At 39.6% G+C, this 16,029-nt stretch overlaps 1 protein-coding gene across 2 annotated transcripts in view; it reads left to right on the top strand.

The window, feature by feature from the left end:
• nek2 (NIMA-related kinase 2) overlaps nucleotides 1-15,522 on the top strand; it is a 36,822-nt gene extending 21,300 nt beyond the window's left edge. For both annotated transcript variants that reach the window (XM_080199801.1, XM_080199800.1), the window contains exons 5-9: nucleotides 3,890-4,016; nucleotides 8,187-8,409; nucleotides 9,581-9,635; nucleotides 12,090-12,163; nucleotides 14,486-15,522. In XM_080199801.1, the coding sequence (XP_080055927.1) occupies nucleotides 3,890-4,016; nucleotides 8,187-8,409; nucleotides 9,581-9,635; nucleotides 12,090-12,163; nucleotides 14,486-14,712 (706 nt within the window). In that variant the 3' untranslated portion in view covers nucleotides 14,713-15,522. The remainder of the gene's footprint in view (nucleotides 1-3,889; nucleotides 4,017-8,186; nucleotides 8,410-9,580; nucleotides 9,636-12,089; nucleotides 12,164-14,485) is intronic.
• Nucleotides 15,523-16,029: the final 507 nt, after the last annotated feature.

The raw sequence follows: 16,029 nt of genomic DNA, 5'->3' as shown, positions 1-16,029 counted from the left end.
GCCCATGAGACATTTTGACCATTGCCACATCCTGCTGATATAGAACATAGAAAAACTACAGCACAAACAGGCCCTTCGGCCCACAAGTTGCGCTGACCATGTCCCTACCTACTAGGCTTACCTATAACCCTCAATCCTAATAAGTCTCATGTACTCATCCAGAAGTCTCTTAAAAGACCCCAATGAGTTTGCCTCCACCACCACCAACGGCAGCCGATTCCACTCACTCACCACCCTCTGAGTGAAAAACTTATCCCTGACGTCCTCTGTACCTACTCCCCAGCACCTTAAACCTGTGTCCTCTCGTAGCACCCATTTCAGCCCTGGGAAATAGCCTCTGAGAATCCACCCTATCTACATCTCTCAACATCTTATAAACCTCTATCAGGTTGCCTCATCCTTCGTCTCTCCAAGGAGAAAAGACTGAGCTCCCTTAACCTATCCTCATAAGGCATGCCACCCAATCCAGGCAACATCCTTGTAATTCTCCTGTGCACCCTTTCAATAGCTTCCACATCCCTCCTGTAATGAGGCAACCAGAACTGAGCACAGTACTCCAAGTGGGGTCTAACTAGGGTCTTAGAAAGCTGCAGTATTATCTCCTGACTCCTAAACCCAATCCCTCGATTGATGAAGGCCAGTACACCATACGCCTTCTTAACCACATCCTCTACCTGCGAGGCCGATTTAAAGAGTCCCATGGACCCGGACCCCAAGGTCCTTCTGATCCGCCACACTGCTAAGAGTCTTACCCTTGATATTATACTCCTTCATCCCATTTGACCTGCCAAAATGGACCAATACACATTTATCTGGGTTGAAGTCCATCTGCCTCTTCTCCACCCAGTCTTGCAACCTATCTATGTCACGCTGCAACTTCTGACAACCCTCCAAACTATCCACAACACACCAACTTTCGTGTCGTCAGCAAACTTACCAACCCATTCCTCATCCAGGTCATTTATGAATAAACTCTTCATAAATGTATCCATGTAGTATTTTTCCAATGGGTATGATTGGAGTGTTACACACATTAAGCAAGGGCAAGTGAGGTGCATGCTGATTGCACACAATGACTGAGTGTGTCCAAAGTGTAAGCATTTCTTTTTATTTTATCATTTGAAGTTGCTAGTTCTATTAATATATAAACTTTAACTCATGAAATATTCAGTTTAAATGTTAATCTTATTCATGGGGTCATGGTTAATGAAGAAGTCCGATTTCAATTTTGCAGTTCAATGAGATGGAGGCCCATTCACCAGCCTAGGTTGTCTATCACTGGTCTGTGCCACGTATCTCAACTGTTGCATTGTATTATTAGATTACATTGTGCCTTTGGTACAAAATGGAGATGTTAATGTGGTCGATAATGATATCTAGTGGACATTCTTGTGTATTGAAGACACAGTACGAAGTCTGACAACACCAGGTTTAAGTCCAACAGGTTTATTTGATAGTAAACTCACAAGCTTTCGAGGTTAAACTCTTCGTCAGGTGAATGGAGAGTTCTGTCCTCAGACAGAGCATATAAAGCACAGACAGTTTACAGATTACTGATTAGAATGCAAATCTTTACACCTAAGCTGCTATTCAAGTCTTAAAGTGGCCGATAATGTGAGTGGAAGGAGCACTGATCACAGGTTAAAGAGATGTGTATTGTCTCCAGACAGTACAGTAAGTGAGGTTTTGCAAACCCAGGCAAGTTACAGATAGTGCAACATGAACCCAAGATCCCTGTTGAGACCGTCCTCATGTGTGCGGAACTTGGCTATCAGTCTCTGCTCAGCGACTCTGCGCTGTTATGAAGGCCGCCTTGGAGAATGCTTACCTGAAGGTCAGAGGCCGAATGCCCATGACCACTGAAGTGTTCACCAACAGGAAGGGAACAGTCTTGCCTGGTGATTGTCGAGCAATGTTCGTTCATCCGTTGTCGTAGCATCTGCGTGGTCTCCCCAATGTACCATGCTTCAGGACATCCTTTCTTGCAGCGTATCAGGTAGACAACGTTGGCCAAGTTGCAAGAGTATTTACCGTGTACCTGGTGGATGGTATTCTCACGTGTGATGATGTCATCCATGTCGATGATCCGGCATGTCTTGCAGAGGTTGCTGTGGCAGGGTTGTGTGGTATTGTGGTCACTGTTCTCCTGAAGGCTGGGTAGTTTGCTGCGAACAATGGTCTGTTTGAGGTTGTGTGGTTGTCTGAAGGCAAGAAGTGGGGGTGTGGGGATGGCCCTGGTGAGATGTTCATCTTCATCAATGATATGTTGAAGTCCCCGGAGAAGATCGTAGCTTCTCCGCTCTGGGGAAGTACTGGACGACGAAGAGTACTCTATCCACCATGTCCCGTGTTTGTCTTCTGAGGAGGTCGGTGCAGTTTTTTGCTGTGGCGCATCTGAACTGTCGATCAATGAGTCAAACGCCATATCCTGTTCTTATGAGGGCATCTTTCAGCGTCTGGAGGTGTCTGTCACAATCCTCCTTATCTGAGTAAATCGTGTGTATACGGAGGGCTTGTCCGTAGAGGATGGCTTCTTTAACATGTTTAGGGTGGAAGCTGGAGAAGTGGAGCATTGTGAGGTTGTCTGTGGGCTTGCAGTACAGTGAGGTGCTGAGGTGTTAAAGAAGCCATCCCCTATGGACAGAGTACCCTTCGTTGTCCAGTACTTCCCCAGAGTGGAGAAGCTACGACATCCTCTCCGGAGTCTTCAACGTATCATTGATGAAGACGAACATCTCGCCAGGGCCATCCCCACACCCCCACTTCTTGCCTTCAGACAACCACACAACCTCAAACAGACCATTGTTCGCAGGAAACTACCCAGCCTTCAGGAGAACAGTGACCACAATACCACACAACCCTGCCACAGCAACCTCTGCAAGACATGCCGGATCATCGACATGGATGACATCATCACACATGAGAATACCATCCACCAGGTACACGGTAAATACTCTTGCAACTCGACCAATGTTGTCTACCTGATACGCTGCAAGAAAGGATGTCCTGAAGCATGGTACGTTGGGGAGACCACGCAGACACTACGACAACAGATGAATGAACATTGCTCGACAATCACCAGGCAAGACTGTTCCCTTCCTGTTGGTGAACACTTCAGTGGTCATGGGCATTTGGCCTCTGACCTTCAGGTAAGCATTCTCCAAGGTGGCCTTCACAACAGCGCAGAGTCGCTGAGCAGAGACTGATAGCCAAGTTCCGCACACATGAGGATGGTCTCAACAGGAATCTTGGGTTCATGTTGCACTATCTGTAACCCCCGTGACTTGCCTGGGTTTGCAAAACTTCGCTTACTGTACTGTCTGGAGACAATACACATCTCTTTAACCTGTGATCAGTGCTCCTTCCACTCACATTGTCGGCCACTTTAAGACTTGAATAGCAGTTTAGGTGTAAAGATTCGCATTCTAATCAGTAATCTGTAAACTGTCTGTGCTTTATATGCTCTGTCTGAGGACAGAACTCTCCATTCACCTGACGAAGAGTTTAACCTCGAAAGCTTGTGAGTTTACTATCAAATAAACCTGTTGGACTTAAACCTGGTGCTGTCAGACTTCGTACTGTGTTTACCCCAGTCCAACGCCGGCATCTCCACATTGTGACTACTGAAGACTCAACAGATGGTTAGAGGTAAAGATCAAAATCTATGAATAGCCTTTCTTCAGGTTGTACTGATGAGTCAGTAATTTCGGAACTAGAAAGCTTTGACATAGCTAGATTCTTACATCTTTCAAGCTTTACGGCTATCGTGTCCAGTTTAAGCTTTGCTATTGATTAAACAATTGATTAAACAACTGTGCTTTGTCTGGATTATAACATACACAATAGATGTAGAAGAATAGTTGACTCAATTTATAATTTTATTTTAAAGCCCACCTTTCACTGCATACAATCAGAAGGAATTGGCAGAGAAAATAAGAGAGGGCAAGTTTAGACGGATTCCTTATCGGTATTCTGATGAACTGAATGATCTCCTTGGCAGGATGCTAAACCTTAAGGTTAGTATCAGCTTTTCTTTTTGTCTGATGTGGATTTTGATCTTTTTTTTACGCACTTCTCTTTATTTCATTTTCCATCATCTATGTTATTTACTGGCTTATTTTGCCACAACAGCAGTCCCTGTACCGAAACATATGAAACTTAAATTGTAAGTTAGCTATAGACATAACTTGCTATATAGCAGGGAAGTTATGGTAAACCTTTTTAGAAAGCTTTGGTTAGGCCGCAACTAGAGTATTGTGTCCAGTCTGACCACACTTTAGAAAAGATGTAGGGTCCTTTGAGAGGTTGAAGACAAGATTTAGCAAAAAAAATTTTAGGGATAGAGGATTTTAGACATGCAGGTTAGCTTGAAGAAGATGGCGTTGTTCTCCTTGAGCAAAGGAGATTGAGGGGAGATTTGATAGAAGTGTACAAGATTATGACAGGTTTGTATAAGGTAGACAAAGAACAATTATTCCCAATGTCTGGTGTTACAAGTGTTGGGGACATAGATGTAAGGTTTGGGGCAAGAGATGCAGGGGAATGTGAGAAAGAATATTTTGACACAATTAGTGATAATGACCTGGAAAGGATGATTTTCTTACTATAGAGGGCATACAACAAAGGTTTACCAGGCTGATTCCTGGGATAGCAGGTCCATATGAAGTGAGCCTAAGTCGATTAGAATTATATCCAGTGGAGTTTAGAAGAGTGAAAGGGGATCTCACATAAACTTATAAAATTCTAAGAGGATTAGACAGGGTGAATTCATAATGTTCCAAATGGTGGGGGAATCCAGAACTAGGGGTCATAGTTTGAGGATAAGAGGTAAATCTTTTTGGACTCGGGAGGAGAAATTCCTTTACAAGAGTGCTGAATCTGTGGAGTTCTCTACCACAGAAAGTAGTTGAGGCCATAATGTTGTGTGATTTCAAGAAGTAATTAGTTATAATTCTTGGTGCTAAAGGAATATGGAGAGGCTGGATCAGAATATTGAATTTGACGATCAGCCATGATCAAAATTAATGGCAGAGCAGACTCAGAGCCGAATGGCCTGCTTCTGCTTCTATTTTCTGTGTTTCAATGTTAAATACAGCCCACGAGGGTGGTGGAAAAAAACATGATCAATAATTTCAATACCAAATTGATTGCGAGAACTAAAATTGCAGGGCTACAATGGTAGAGCTTGGGAATGGGCAGCCTGGAATGGTCTACAGCAAGCTGGCATAGACTTACTGAATTGAATTCCATGTTGTAAATGTTCCTGTTTGTTTAACAAAATCAAGGTTCTATCATCTCAAATCTGCATTTGTACTCTGTGTTGGAGCCTTATATTATTTCCTAGCAGGTATGAGAAACTTTTATTGCCTCACTATTACCAGTTGAGTCAACAGTATAATCATTTATTGCTTTTTTTTAGATTAATCACTGCATATTATCTGACTAGTTATCACCCATCATACCCACAAATGGAAACCCATGCTCCTTTAAATAATGGTGTGAATTGGGAATGCTAGCACTGGATCCTTGCTCCATTCACTGGCTACTGAAATTTCATCTACCCATATCAGTGTTCTTTCTTCATGGAAGGTGATTTGAAAAGCATTCCAGTGAAAATAGGTTCAATTGCAAAAATAACAAATTGGCTTATTTCCGATAAGAGATGTGAATTTTACAATAACAAAAGCAAAATACTGCAGATGCTGAGTTGTGGGAAATTCTTTTAGGTGGCCTGATTAATTTAAAGACTAAATCTTTTCATTAAACATTTCGTTTCACAAAGGCAAAAAAAGTTTATTCAGTTCAATAAAATTAAAACATTGATACGTTAGAATCAAAAACATTACAAATTAACAATATTAAGACAAGACAAATCTCAATTTGGCCAAAATGGGAGAGCAATGGATCCACCTACATAAGATTTCATGCTGGAATCTGAAACAAAAACAGAAAATGCTGGAATCTCTGGCGAAAGATCGTCCAGACATGAAACATTGACTCTATTGTCTCTTCACAGATGCTGTCAGACCTGCTGAGATTTTCCAGCATTTCTGTACGTGAATTCTAATTGCCCATCATGGATCAATCCTTGTCATTGGGGAAAAAAAAAGATGAAACTACTGATATTCTCAGTGTACAAGCTACAAGCTTGTATAAATTAAAAGTTAAATGGGTATTTCTTGAATAATTATTTTAGCATCTGCTACATTTAACTTATACAAGAATAATTATAACATAGGAACAGGAGTAGATCATTCAGACAGTTGAGCCAGTGCCACCATTCAGTTGGATAATGATTGATCATCTACCTCAATGCCACTTTCCAGCACCATTCCTATATCCCTTGATGTCATTAGTCTCCAGGAATCTATCAATTTCTGTTGTGAAAATGCTCAATGATTGAACTTCCATAGTCCTCTGGTACATAAAATTCCAAAGATTTGCCACCCTCTGAGTGAAGAAGTTCCTCCTCATCTTGGTTTTAAATGGCCTGCCTATTATTCTGAAACTGAAGTCTCCTGGTTCTAGATTCACTAGCTAGGGTAAACATTCCAGCTATACCTACCTTGTCCAGTCCCTGAATAATTTTGAGTTTCAATGAGAACCTCTTATTCTTCAAAACTCCATAGCATATGAGCCCAGTTTCCTCAAATCTCTCCTAATAAGACTGTCCTGCCATCCCAGGGATCAGTCTGGTAAACCTCCAGGGCTATCCCTCTATGACAATTATATCCTTCTTCAGATAAGGAGACCCCAAAACTGTACACAACACTGGAAGTGTGGTCTGGCCAAGGCTCTGTACAATTGCAGCAAGATGTTGTCACTCCTGTACTCAGATCTCCTTATGATGAAGGCTGATATAATTGCTTACTGCACTTGCATGCTAGCTTTTATGACACATGAACAAGGACATCCAGTTCCCTTTGGACTTCAACACTTCCCAACATCTCACTATTTGTTTAAGACATACTCTCTGCCTTTTCTAATTTTTTCACTGAAGTGGATAAGTTCACACTTATTCACATTATATTCAATCAGTTATGTTCTTGCTCATTCACTTATCCTGTCCCTGTCCAAGTCCTCTTGACACCTCTTAGTATGCCTCTCAGGTCTTGCATTCCCGCCTAGTTTTGTGTCACCGGCAAATTTGGAAATATTACATCTGGTTCCCCTATCCTATTCGTTTATGTAGACTGAGAACAATTGTGGCTCTAGCACTGAGCTTTGTTAATTAAATTCTGACCGGGCATACAGATATAATCCAAAATGTTATATAATTGGTGAATACACAAACTTATTTCAAACCGAACCATACGTATGAATTAACAAAAATGTTCTTGAAAAGGCAAGGATTCCATGTAGCATCTCCAATTCATGCTGTATTTGGTTGATCTTGGACAGGAAAAGGTACACTCTCAATTGTAAGGATTCCATTTCTGGGAGCGTCTGGTGACATAGAATCAGATAATATGTAGTGTATGTCCTCAAAATTTGCAACAGGATGGTCATTCTGTTGACTAATTTAGTGGTAGAAATTCTATCTATTTGAAAATAGTAGTTTCTATTTGTGACAAGGCAGAATTTTTTCTTTACTTGTGCCTAGCCTCATTAAGGGTGTTTACATTTAACCACATAGTGAGGGATTGGAATTGAGTTGAGCAGCCAGGAAATTAGTAACCCCTGGTTTTTTTTTTAACTACAAACCAGCAGTTTTCATCATTGTTCTTATTTGATGCCAGCCCACAAATGATCAAACCAGATTCCATTTCCCAATTTGAACTCTGGGTTGCTAGTACAGGAACATAATGCCAATCAATGTATTGACCTGGCATCAAAGAATCTTTGAAACTAAGCAAGCATCATCAGATTGACTCTGACTCTGGTGTCTCTGTTGCTCAGAAATGAGAAGCCCAGTAGGTTAAAGCAATTCTGAAGGAACATGATGAAGGCTATTTATATGATGCAACTCTGCATTGAACCCATTGGCCCCATTGACGTGTAGTGTCTTGGGCTTTTACTTGTAGAACCAACCAATATGTAATGCTGTATACTTTTAAATGAAGTGATGTTCTCTTTAAAAAAAGACAAGGGGAACAATGAATGTCACACACAAAAATTTTTTGTTTTCATGTAATTGACATGTGGTTTATACTTTCCAAGTAACCGATTTGTCTTTTATATATCAGGATTACCTGAGGCCTTCTGTGGATGAGCTCATGCAGCATAACTTGATTTCTGATTTGGTGGCTGAAGAGCAGCGAAAAATATCTGCCGAAAGACGAGGCAAGAGATCTGTAGAGAATGAGAATCTCCAAGACAGTGACCAGCTGGTGACTGAGCTGAAACTTAAAGAGGAACAGCTTCACAATAGGGAGAAGGCCCTGAAAGAAAGGGAAGAATTTCTTGAACGTAATTGTACTAATTTTAAATTATTTTGTTTATTTGTGGTATACTGTAACAGAATGGAAGAGATTAAATACAGCAAAGTAAAGCCAGTTTATTTAAGGTTTCAATTCTTTCTTCCTCTATTAATGTTACGAGAATGTGAAGTAGAGCAACAGTTAGTTAAAAGTAAATATAATATGAATTAATGACCCCGATTGATTTCAAGCAGATTGATCTGTAAAGTTTCTTTTGTTGGAGGTAGGATATAGTGAACAAAGGTGCTTCAATACAAAACACTTCCAAATTATATGCAGACTTTTTCCTGTTTCTTCAGCACCAGACTATAGCTGAAGAAGTTCTACCAACTGTTTTGCTTCTATTATAAAATCTAAATTACAATTAGTTGTATTATAGGAAGAGGAAGTGGTATCGAGATTATCGTACATGTGCATTATGTTTATAATGAAAATTATTTACATAATCCAGCAGTCCACTTTGAACTTCACATTTCACTTTATGAGAAAATTTCACTGTGAGAAAATGTCAAAGTATTCAGCTAGTGTGAAAATGGGAGAGTTGCCGATCCATTTTTTTTGGTTGAGCTTTTACTCTCAATCTTATGCACACAGTGCTTGAAAAGATGGGATAGACTGTTTCTAGTTACTAGAGGCAGTGGGCAGAGCTTAAATCGCCAGGCAGTCTAATCAGGAAGCAGAGGGGGCTATTGTGTATGTCTAGACCTCTGCGGCTGCACATGTGCAATTCCAACAGCAGAGGACTGACAGAGAAAGAGAGAGAGAGCTGTCAGGCCTTTGCTATTGTAACTAGCCAACAAACCAACAACTCTCCCCCCCATCCCGCCCCCAATCACAGGGGCCTGAGACCAATGGTGAGCCCACATCCCCGGATCGCAGATGCAGTGGCCCCACCCCTCAGGCACTGGCTGATGGGCAGTGGCAAGGTGCTCGGTGGGCATTGCCAGCCTAGCACCTTGCCACTGCCCACTGATGGGTGAAATGAACTGGCGAAATTATGGCCTGTATGTTTGATCAGTGCATAACTTCGTGCACCAAACTATTAGCGTATCTCTTTCAGTTTATTACCCTGCAAGCAAAAAGTAGATTTTGAATATGTTAAATAGTAAAAATGTATGTGAAAACTATAGTTACTATTGACTTCATTTGTTTGTTTTTAGAACGCGAGCGGGAGCTTTGCATTCGAGAGAGACTGGCAGAAGAAAAGTTTTCTAGGTAACAGCTTACTAGCATTTTCTTTTGAACGATGGACATTAGGTAGCAGACTTGTACATTTGAATCTAATTTCAATGTTCCACCCCATATGAAAAATAATTATTGGAGAACTTCTTGTTGAAGTGATTTTTGAAAAGTTGTCATGTTCCTGAAACAGCACTGGTGAAAGCTACAGTGGCTGAATGATATCACTCCTGTTGGGGGTGATTTCTAGTACAGTGTAGTCAGTAAGTCCCTGTGTTTAAAACCAATTTTCTCAGTAGCATTCTAAAAATACATGCTTGTTTTTGTGTGTTGTGATTGCTGAAATCTAATGCAAGTGCAACGAACAAGAAGGGGATTTATTGGTGTTATTACAGAGAGACTTTTTTAACTCTTGTGTCTCAATTATGCAATGCATATGCTCTCTCCATTAAATAAAGGCAGAAAAACCTAATGTTAACTATATTAATTGTATCTAGAGGGCACAGCCTCAAAATAACGGGGGGTGGGGGGGGCAGTTTAGAAAGGAGTTGAGGAGGAACTTCTTTACTCAAAGGGTGGTGAATCTCTGGAATTCTCTGCCCATGTGATGGAGGCTACCTTGTTGAATATGTTTAAGTCATGGGTAGATAGATTTCTGATAGATAAGGGAATTAAGGGTTATGGGGAGCAGGTGGGAAAGTGGAACTGATCCACTTCGGATCAGCCATGATCTTATTGAATGGCGGGGCAGGCTCGAAGAGCTAGATGGCCTACTCCTGCTGCTATTTCTTATGTTCTTATCTGTATACAAGTCAATTTTCTAACTATAAGATCTTGTACCTAATTTTGACTGGAAACCACAACTGTAAGCTTATTAACACAAAGTATGTGTAACTATATTTGGTTTGTGCATTGCAATCTTCAGCTTGTATTCCATGAATGCTGTAATTCTTTGCTCAGTTCTTCCCAAATTACTTTAAGTTTTACTGTTTTACCAAATAGTGTGAAATGAACAGGTTGTGTTAAATTAAAACTGACATGTATTACTCGTGTCTGAAGTTCCCAGATTTCACTTAGTATAGCTAGTGCAGTTCTGTACCAGTATAATAACAGATGAAAGGGTCATTAAAGGAGTGACTACCAAAATATGAATGCCATGAAATTTAAGGCCCAACTGAACTGGTGTCCATGTCTTATTCCCGCCACCCCCACCTCCAAAGCCATTTATGTTCACAAGTCTTCCTTATGAGTTGCATATCAAAGAAACAAATGACTTCCCGAGGAGACTATCTTGCAAACCAAAATAGTCAGTAGCCTCTTACTGACATTTACTGCTTTTTTGTAAACATACATCTTTTTATGGACCTGCCAATGCTCATAAAATGTACAGATTAAGTGTTAACTCAGAAGTTTGAGTGCATTAAAGGTGCAGAACAATGTTGAAGAACAGTTTATTTTGTACAAATAATCATCAGGCATAACGTGAACGTATAGTGCTTTCACTGGCTCATTTTGCTGATGTCCAATTCTTTTTACCTAGTTTTGATGCATCTCACGAAATGCAAATCTAAGATGGGAAAAACCCAGAAGATACGATTTTACCATTTCTGACTTGCTCTTCTTTATTGCACTGTGTTTCCCTTGCTGGATAAATGACTACATTTCATAGAATCATTGAATGGTTATTGTGCAGAAGGCTGCCATTTGGCTGTTGAGCCCATGCTGGGTCTCTGCAAGAGCTGGTCTTATTCCCCTGCTCTTTCCTCATAGCCCTACATTTTTTTTCTTTGAAAGCCATGATTGAATCTCTCCATCACCCTTTTTAGATGTTATGTTCCAGATCCTCACCATTCTCTGTACTTTTTTTTAAAAAGCATTTTCTCCTGTCGTCTTTAGTTCTTTCTCCAATAACCTTAAATCTGTGTCCTCTGGTTCTCAACCTGTCAATCAACATGAACAATTTCTGCTTAGACTCTCATGAACACTTATCAGATCTCCTCTCAATTTTTCTTCTATAGGTTATTGAAAAATAACCCACGCAATGTGCTATGTATCCTGACAAAGAAATGGAATGTTCACTGCAGAAGTTAACAGAGTCCTCATTTTTTTGTAGGGGGCTGTATTTGGACAAAGGGAATGTAAATGGCGATAAAGGTGCTTAGAGCATCCATTAAGTGACCTGAATGCTACCTTTGTCTAATTCCAGTCCTACCCCACCCACCCACCCTCATAGTATAAATCTTGTCCTCTTTTCTTTGCCTTTAGCTCTGACAAAGGGTTATCTAGACTCAACTTTGGCTCTATTCTCTCTCCGTAAAAGCTATTAGACCTGCTGAGTTTTGCCAGCATTTTCTGTTTTTTTCCAGATTCTAGCATCCACAGTATTTTGCCTTTATCTTAATATTTCTGCTGAGGCTGAGTGAGGTCTTCTTTCTTGAATCCTTATTCAGGTGCAATTGTAAAATTAAAATGTTTACTTTCTGTGAACAGAGCAGAGAGCTTACTAAAGAACTATACCGTGATGAAAGAACAGCAAATACTGAAGACTGCAGTCCTTAGGTTAGGTAGGTAATATCGGTAAAACCACTTGGCACTCCTATCTGGATAGACCTTTGATAAATATGAATGGTGTACAGATCTGTTATTTTAATTGTTAATGAAGTATCTGAATTTCCAACATTATTCTCATGGGTTTTGCATATTTATTTTTGCTCTACATACATTATAAACTCCTTTTTTAGAATAGAATCCCTACAATATGAAAGGCCGTTCAATCCATCAAATCTGCGCCATTCACAATCCCACCTAGGTCCAATCCCCTTAACCCCACATATTTACCGTGCTAATCCCCCTGGCGCCATGGGCAATTTGCCATTGCCAATCAACTTAACCTGCACATCTTTGGACTGCGGGAGGAAACCTATGCTGATGTGGGGAAAATGTGCAAACTCCACATGAACAGTGACCCGTTGGGAATCAAACCCGGGTCCTTGCACTGTGAGGCAGCCGTGCTAACCTCTGTGCCACCGTGCTGCCCCACACTTTGCTTTTCCTTCATCTGCTGCATCAAATTATTGTACACTAACTTCAAACACCAAATGGCCATGCGCAAGGAATTGATATGCGTAAGCTCTTGACTTGAGCTATGTCTGTTGGTGCATAGGCAATATCTTTCACTGCTGATGTCATTGGTGTGTGCCCACCAGCTAGTACCATTGCTGGATTGTGTGAGCCTAGTTCAGTTTGCAGCTAGCCTGAACCTTCACCGTTCCACTCTCCTTCTGCTGCCCCTCGCTTGTCACCTTTCTCCTGTATTCACATCAGTGGTTAGATATAAAGGAAACTGCTCTGTACATTGTCCCTTCACTTTTGACAAAGATGCAGCGTGGGTTAGATAGAAAGCAGCATGCTATCTGTTAAAATTATCAAAATATCTGCCAATCTCCCATCAGATCGGAAAAATCTGTTTTCTGGAACATTGTCACAATTTCATGCAATAATTATCTAATCTGCATAAATAATATAATTTTTATTAAAAATGGCAGGTTTTTTTGGAGAAAAAGATATTGTATTGTTTGCAGTTTCAGTTCAAGTTGTAGCTTTTGCATAGCTTTGGATATCTTTGGTGCATCTTTGGGATGTTGCTGGGAGTGACATCACAGGCATTGCAACTAATGTGGGGAGTGCACCTCTGCAGTTGCAATGCCATCAAACTTTACCATTATTGTCATTAGTAAGCTTGTCAAAACAAATACACTAACTCCTGATACCCACTGGCCAGATGCTAGGAGCAGTTGCACAACCACACTCAGCTTTGCACTGATTGCCAGCACATGCACAGTTTCTCCTACCAAGATGGCAATGCATATCATTTTAGTCCCAGGTCAGTTTAGCACTGCCATGTGAATGGGATATTAGCTTTCAGGGGTTTTTTTTCTGATTTATCGGGTATTCTCATTGAAAATCAGTTTTCTTCTATACAAAGTTGAGGAACAAATTGAAATGGTAGCATGCAGGGAGGTCTTATGCCTGCTGGCTATTTCAGTTGATAGATCATTGGACTCTTGTGATTTTGAGCCCCATATTGGGTGATTGCTTTTCCTAAAGTAAAATACTTTAGAAGTATTTTATTCAAAATCTGTTTATTAATTTTTACTAACTCATTAAAAATTTTTAATTTGAGTCTCTGGTTAGTACAGCTCCAATGGACAATCTGGATTGGTTCCCAAATTTGTTATTGAATTAATAAAGCTATTTTAAAAATCATTATTTACTTTTAAATGCAATTCTACTGCACTATTATTTCTCCCAATGGTATCACATTTACTTTTATCTTTGAAAAATTAGAGAACGAATTCCCTTATCTCGTCAGATTGGATATTGCTGACTTTGTCCCTAATTGTATTTACATGTGTAGGAAATGCTCCACCTTGTGGTGTGGCACCACTAAGTGGAACTAAACAAATCATATCTGTTTTTTGAATGTGTTGTATTCCATATTTTGACTTATACTTTTGTTGACTGCGCTGCTACAAAATGAGTTCAGTATCCTTACCAGCAGGAATGTGAAGATTTATGGGCATGGAATTGCTAAGGTAGTTAACGTTGCCAAAAGATTGACTATCTAGATTGTTTACAAAGCTAACTTTACAAATAAAAAAAACAGTTCAAATGATTTGCTCACGAGTGGAATAAACATGCTTTAATATTGAAGTAATTAATTATGTATCTTTCTGCACTGTAGGGATGTTATGGTTCTTCTTAATAGCTGGTCCCTTTTTCAAAAAAACTGAGACTTTGATCATTTGTACTTCTTTGAAAATTTGGAATTGTCACAGCTTGTAAAATATGATAGAACTTTTTTTTATCTCTGATTTCTCTGCTAGATGACTATATAGATACAGGTTCTTCTCCAGGGAAAAAGAAAGTTCATTTTGCAGGAGAAAGTAAAGAAAACATGCACTTCAAGGATAGTGATGCAATGAAACGACTCAAACCAAAGAATCTGGATCTGAAGAAAAGATTGCAAGCTGCAAATCTCCGTGCCAGAGCATTATGTGAAATGGAAAAAAATTACCAACTAAAAAGCCGACAACTTTTGGGCATGCGCTAGTTTGCCTGTACCAGATAAATTTTTAAAAACTAGATCCTGTGAAAAGCTGTGAATTGTAGAAGGATGCTCTATCTTGACTTTGATGATCTCTTACTGTGCATAGCTAGTACATCAAATCTTTATTTAATATTAACTTCTGATTCCACATTCAAATTATAATGAACATACTAAAAATCACCCACCCTGCTTTCTTCTTGTACCATAATTTGCTTTATCTTGTGGCATGTTGCTGTCCCAGTCCCACTGAGGCTCTGCATACATGAACTGCACATCACCTTTCCCTAGTGCACTAACGTTTACACTTTTAAGCTTTGCTATGAAACACCTTACAGTAAATACTAGGCTATTCCTGCTTCTTGAAATGCACCAATTCTTGACTTTGTTATCATACATTTATTTCTTTTATACTTTGCACTGTACCAATGCAAGTGCATTTTTGTGAGAGATCAGATAAGTTGTAAAATAACTTAAGAAAACTTTAGTTTAGACTAAACAGCTTCATTTTAAAATGTGTATTCAATTTAATTTTCCATTCTATGTGTAAACTTTAATTTCTAAAAATGTACAGTTTGTGTTCCTATACTACTATATCGGCATAATTTATGGAGGCAACTCGACTGTAGGGGCAGTAAACTTGCTGTATCAAGCTGGTTGCCCAATATATTCCTTGCCTGTATTTTCCTTTCCCAAGAAAAGAAAATTGCACAGGGTATACATCGGATGGCCAACTGGATATCTCCAGTTTTTTTTGCCCCACTGAAGTTTAAAGTTGTCTTGGGATATAATGAAAACTGAGTAACTAGTTTTCTATTCTTTTGTATTCTTAGATGTAAATTTAAATTATTTGTTTATGACTATAATTGATAAAAACATTTTTATCTACACTCATTTGACTTCAGATTTTGTTTATATAAATGTTACATTTCAATGCAGTTTCCATACTTGAATATCTCAACAACATATTTTTAACTGACATTCTTCAGCAAGCTTGATAAAAACTTGTACAAATTAATGAGGTATTTCTGAGACTCCCTCATATAAGCCCGTACAATTTACATAGATAAAAGCTGAAATCCCTGATGAAACAGATATTTTGGGCCAAATCTTCCAGAGTCTGGATTATCGGAGATGGACGTATGACTGAAGATGCATGTTAGAACTCTGCTGAGATCCTGATGTGCAGATCTACATGGGAATTGTAGTTTACCTCCTGTCCAGGATCTTCCTTGTATTTGTGCTGGAACTTTCAAAGTTCCAAGGGACTTGTTTGAATAGTTACCCAGGATTAAAACCTAATGTGAGACCTGACGTCCCCTG

This window comes from Carcharhinus amblyrhynchos, chromosome 12 (genome assembly GCF_965287045.1).
Source record: "Carcharhinus amblyrhynchos chromosome 12, sCarAmb.v2.hapA, whole genome shotgun sequence".
NCBI classification, from domain to species: Eukaryota; Metazoa; Chordata; class Chondrichthyes; order Carcharhiniformes; family Carcharhinidae; genus Carcharhinus; species Carcharhinus amblyrhynchos.
The sequence above is the reverse complement of the archived record's forward strand: the minus strand, read 5'-3'. Positions and strand labels throughout refer to the sequence as shown.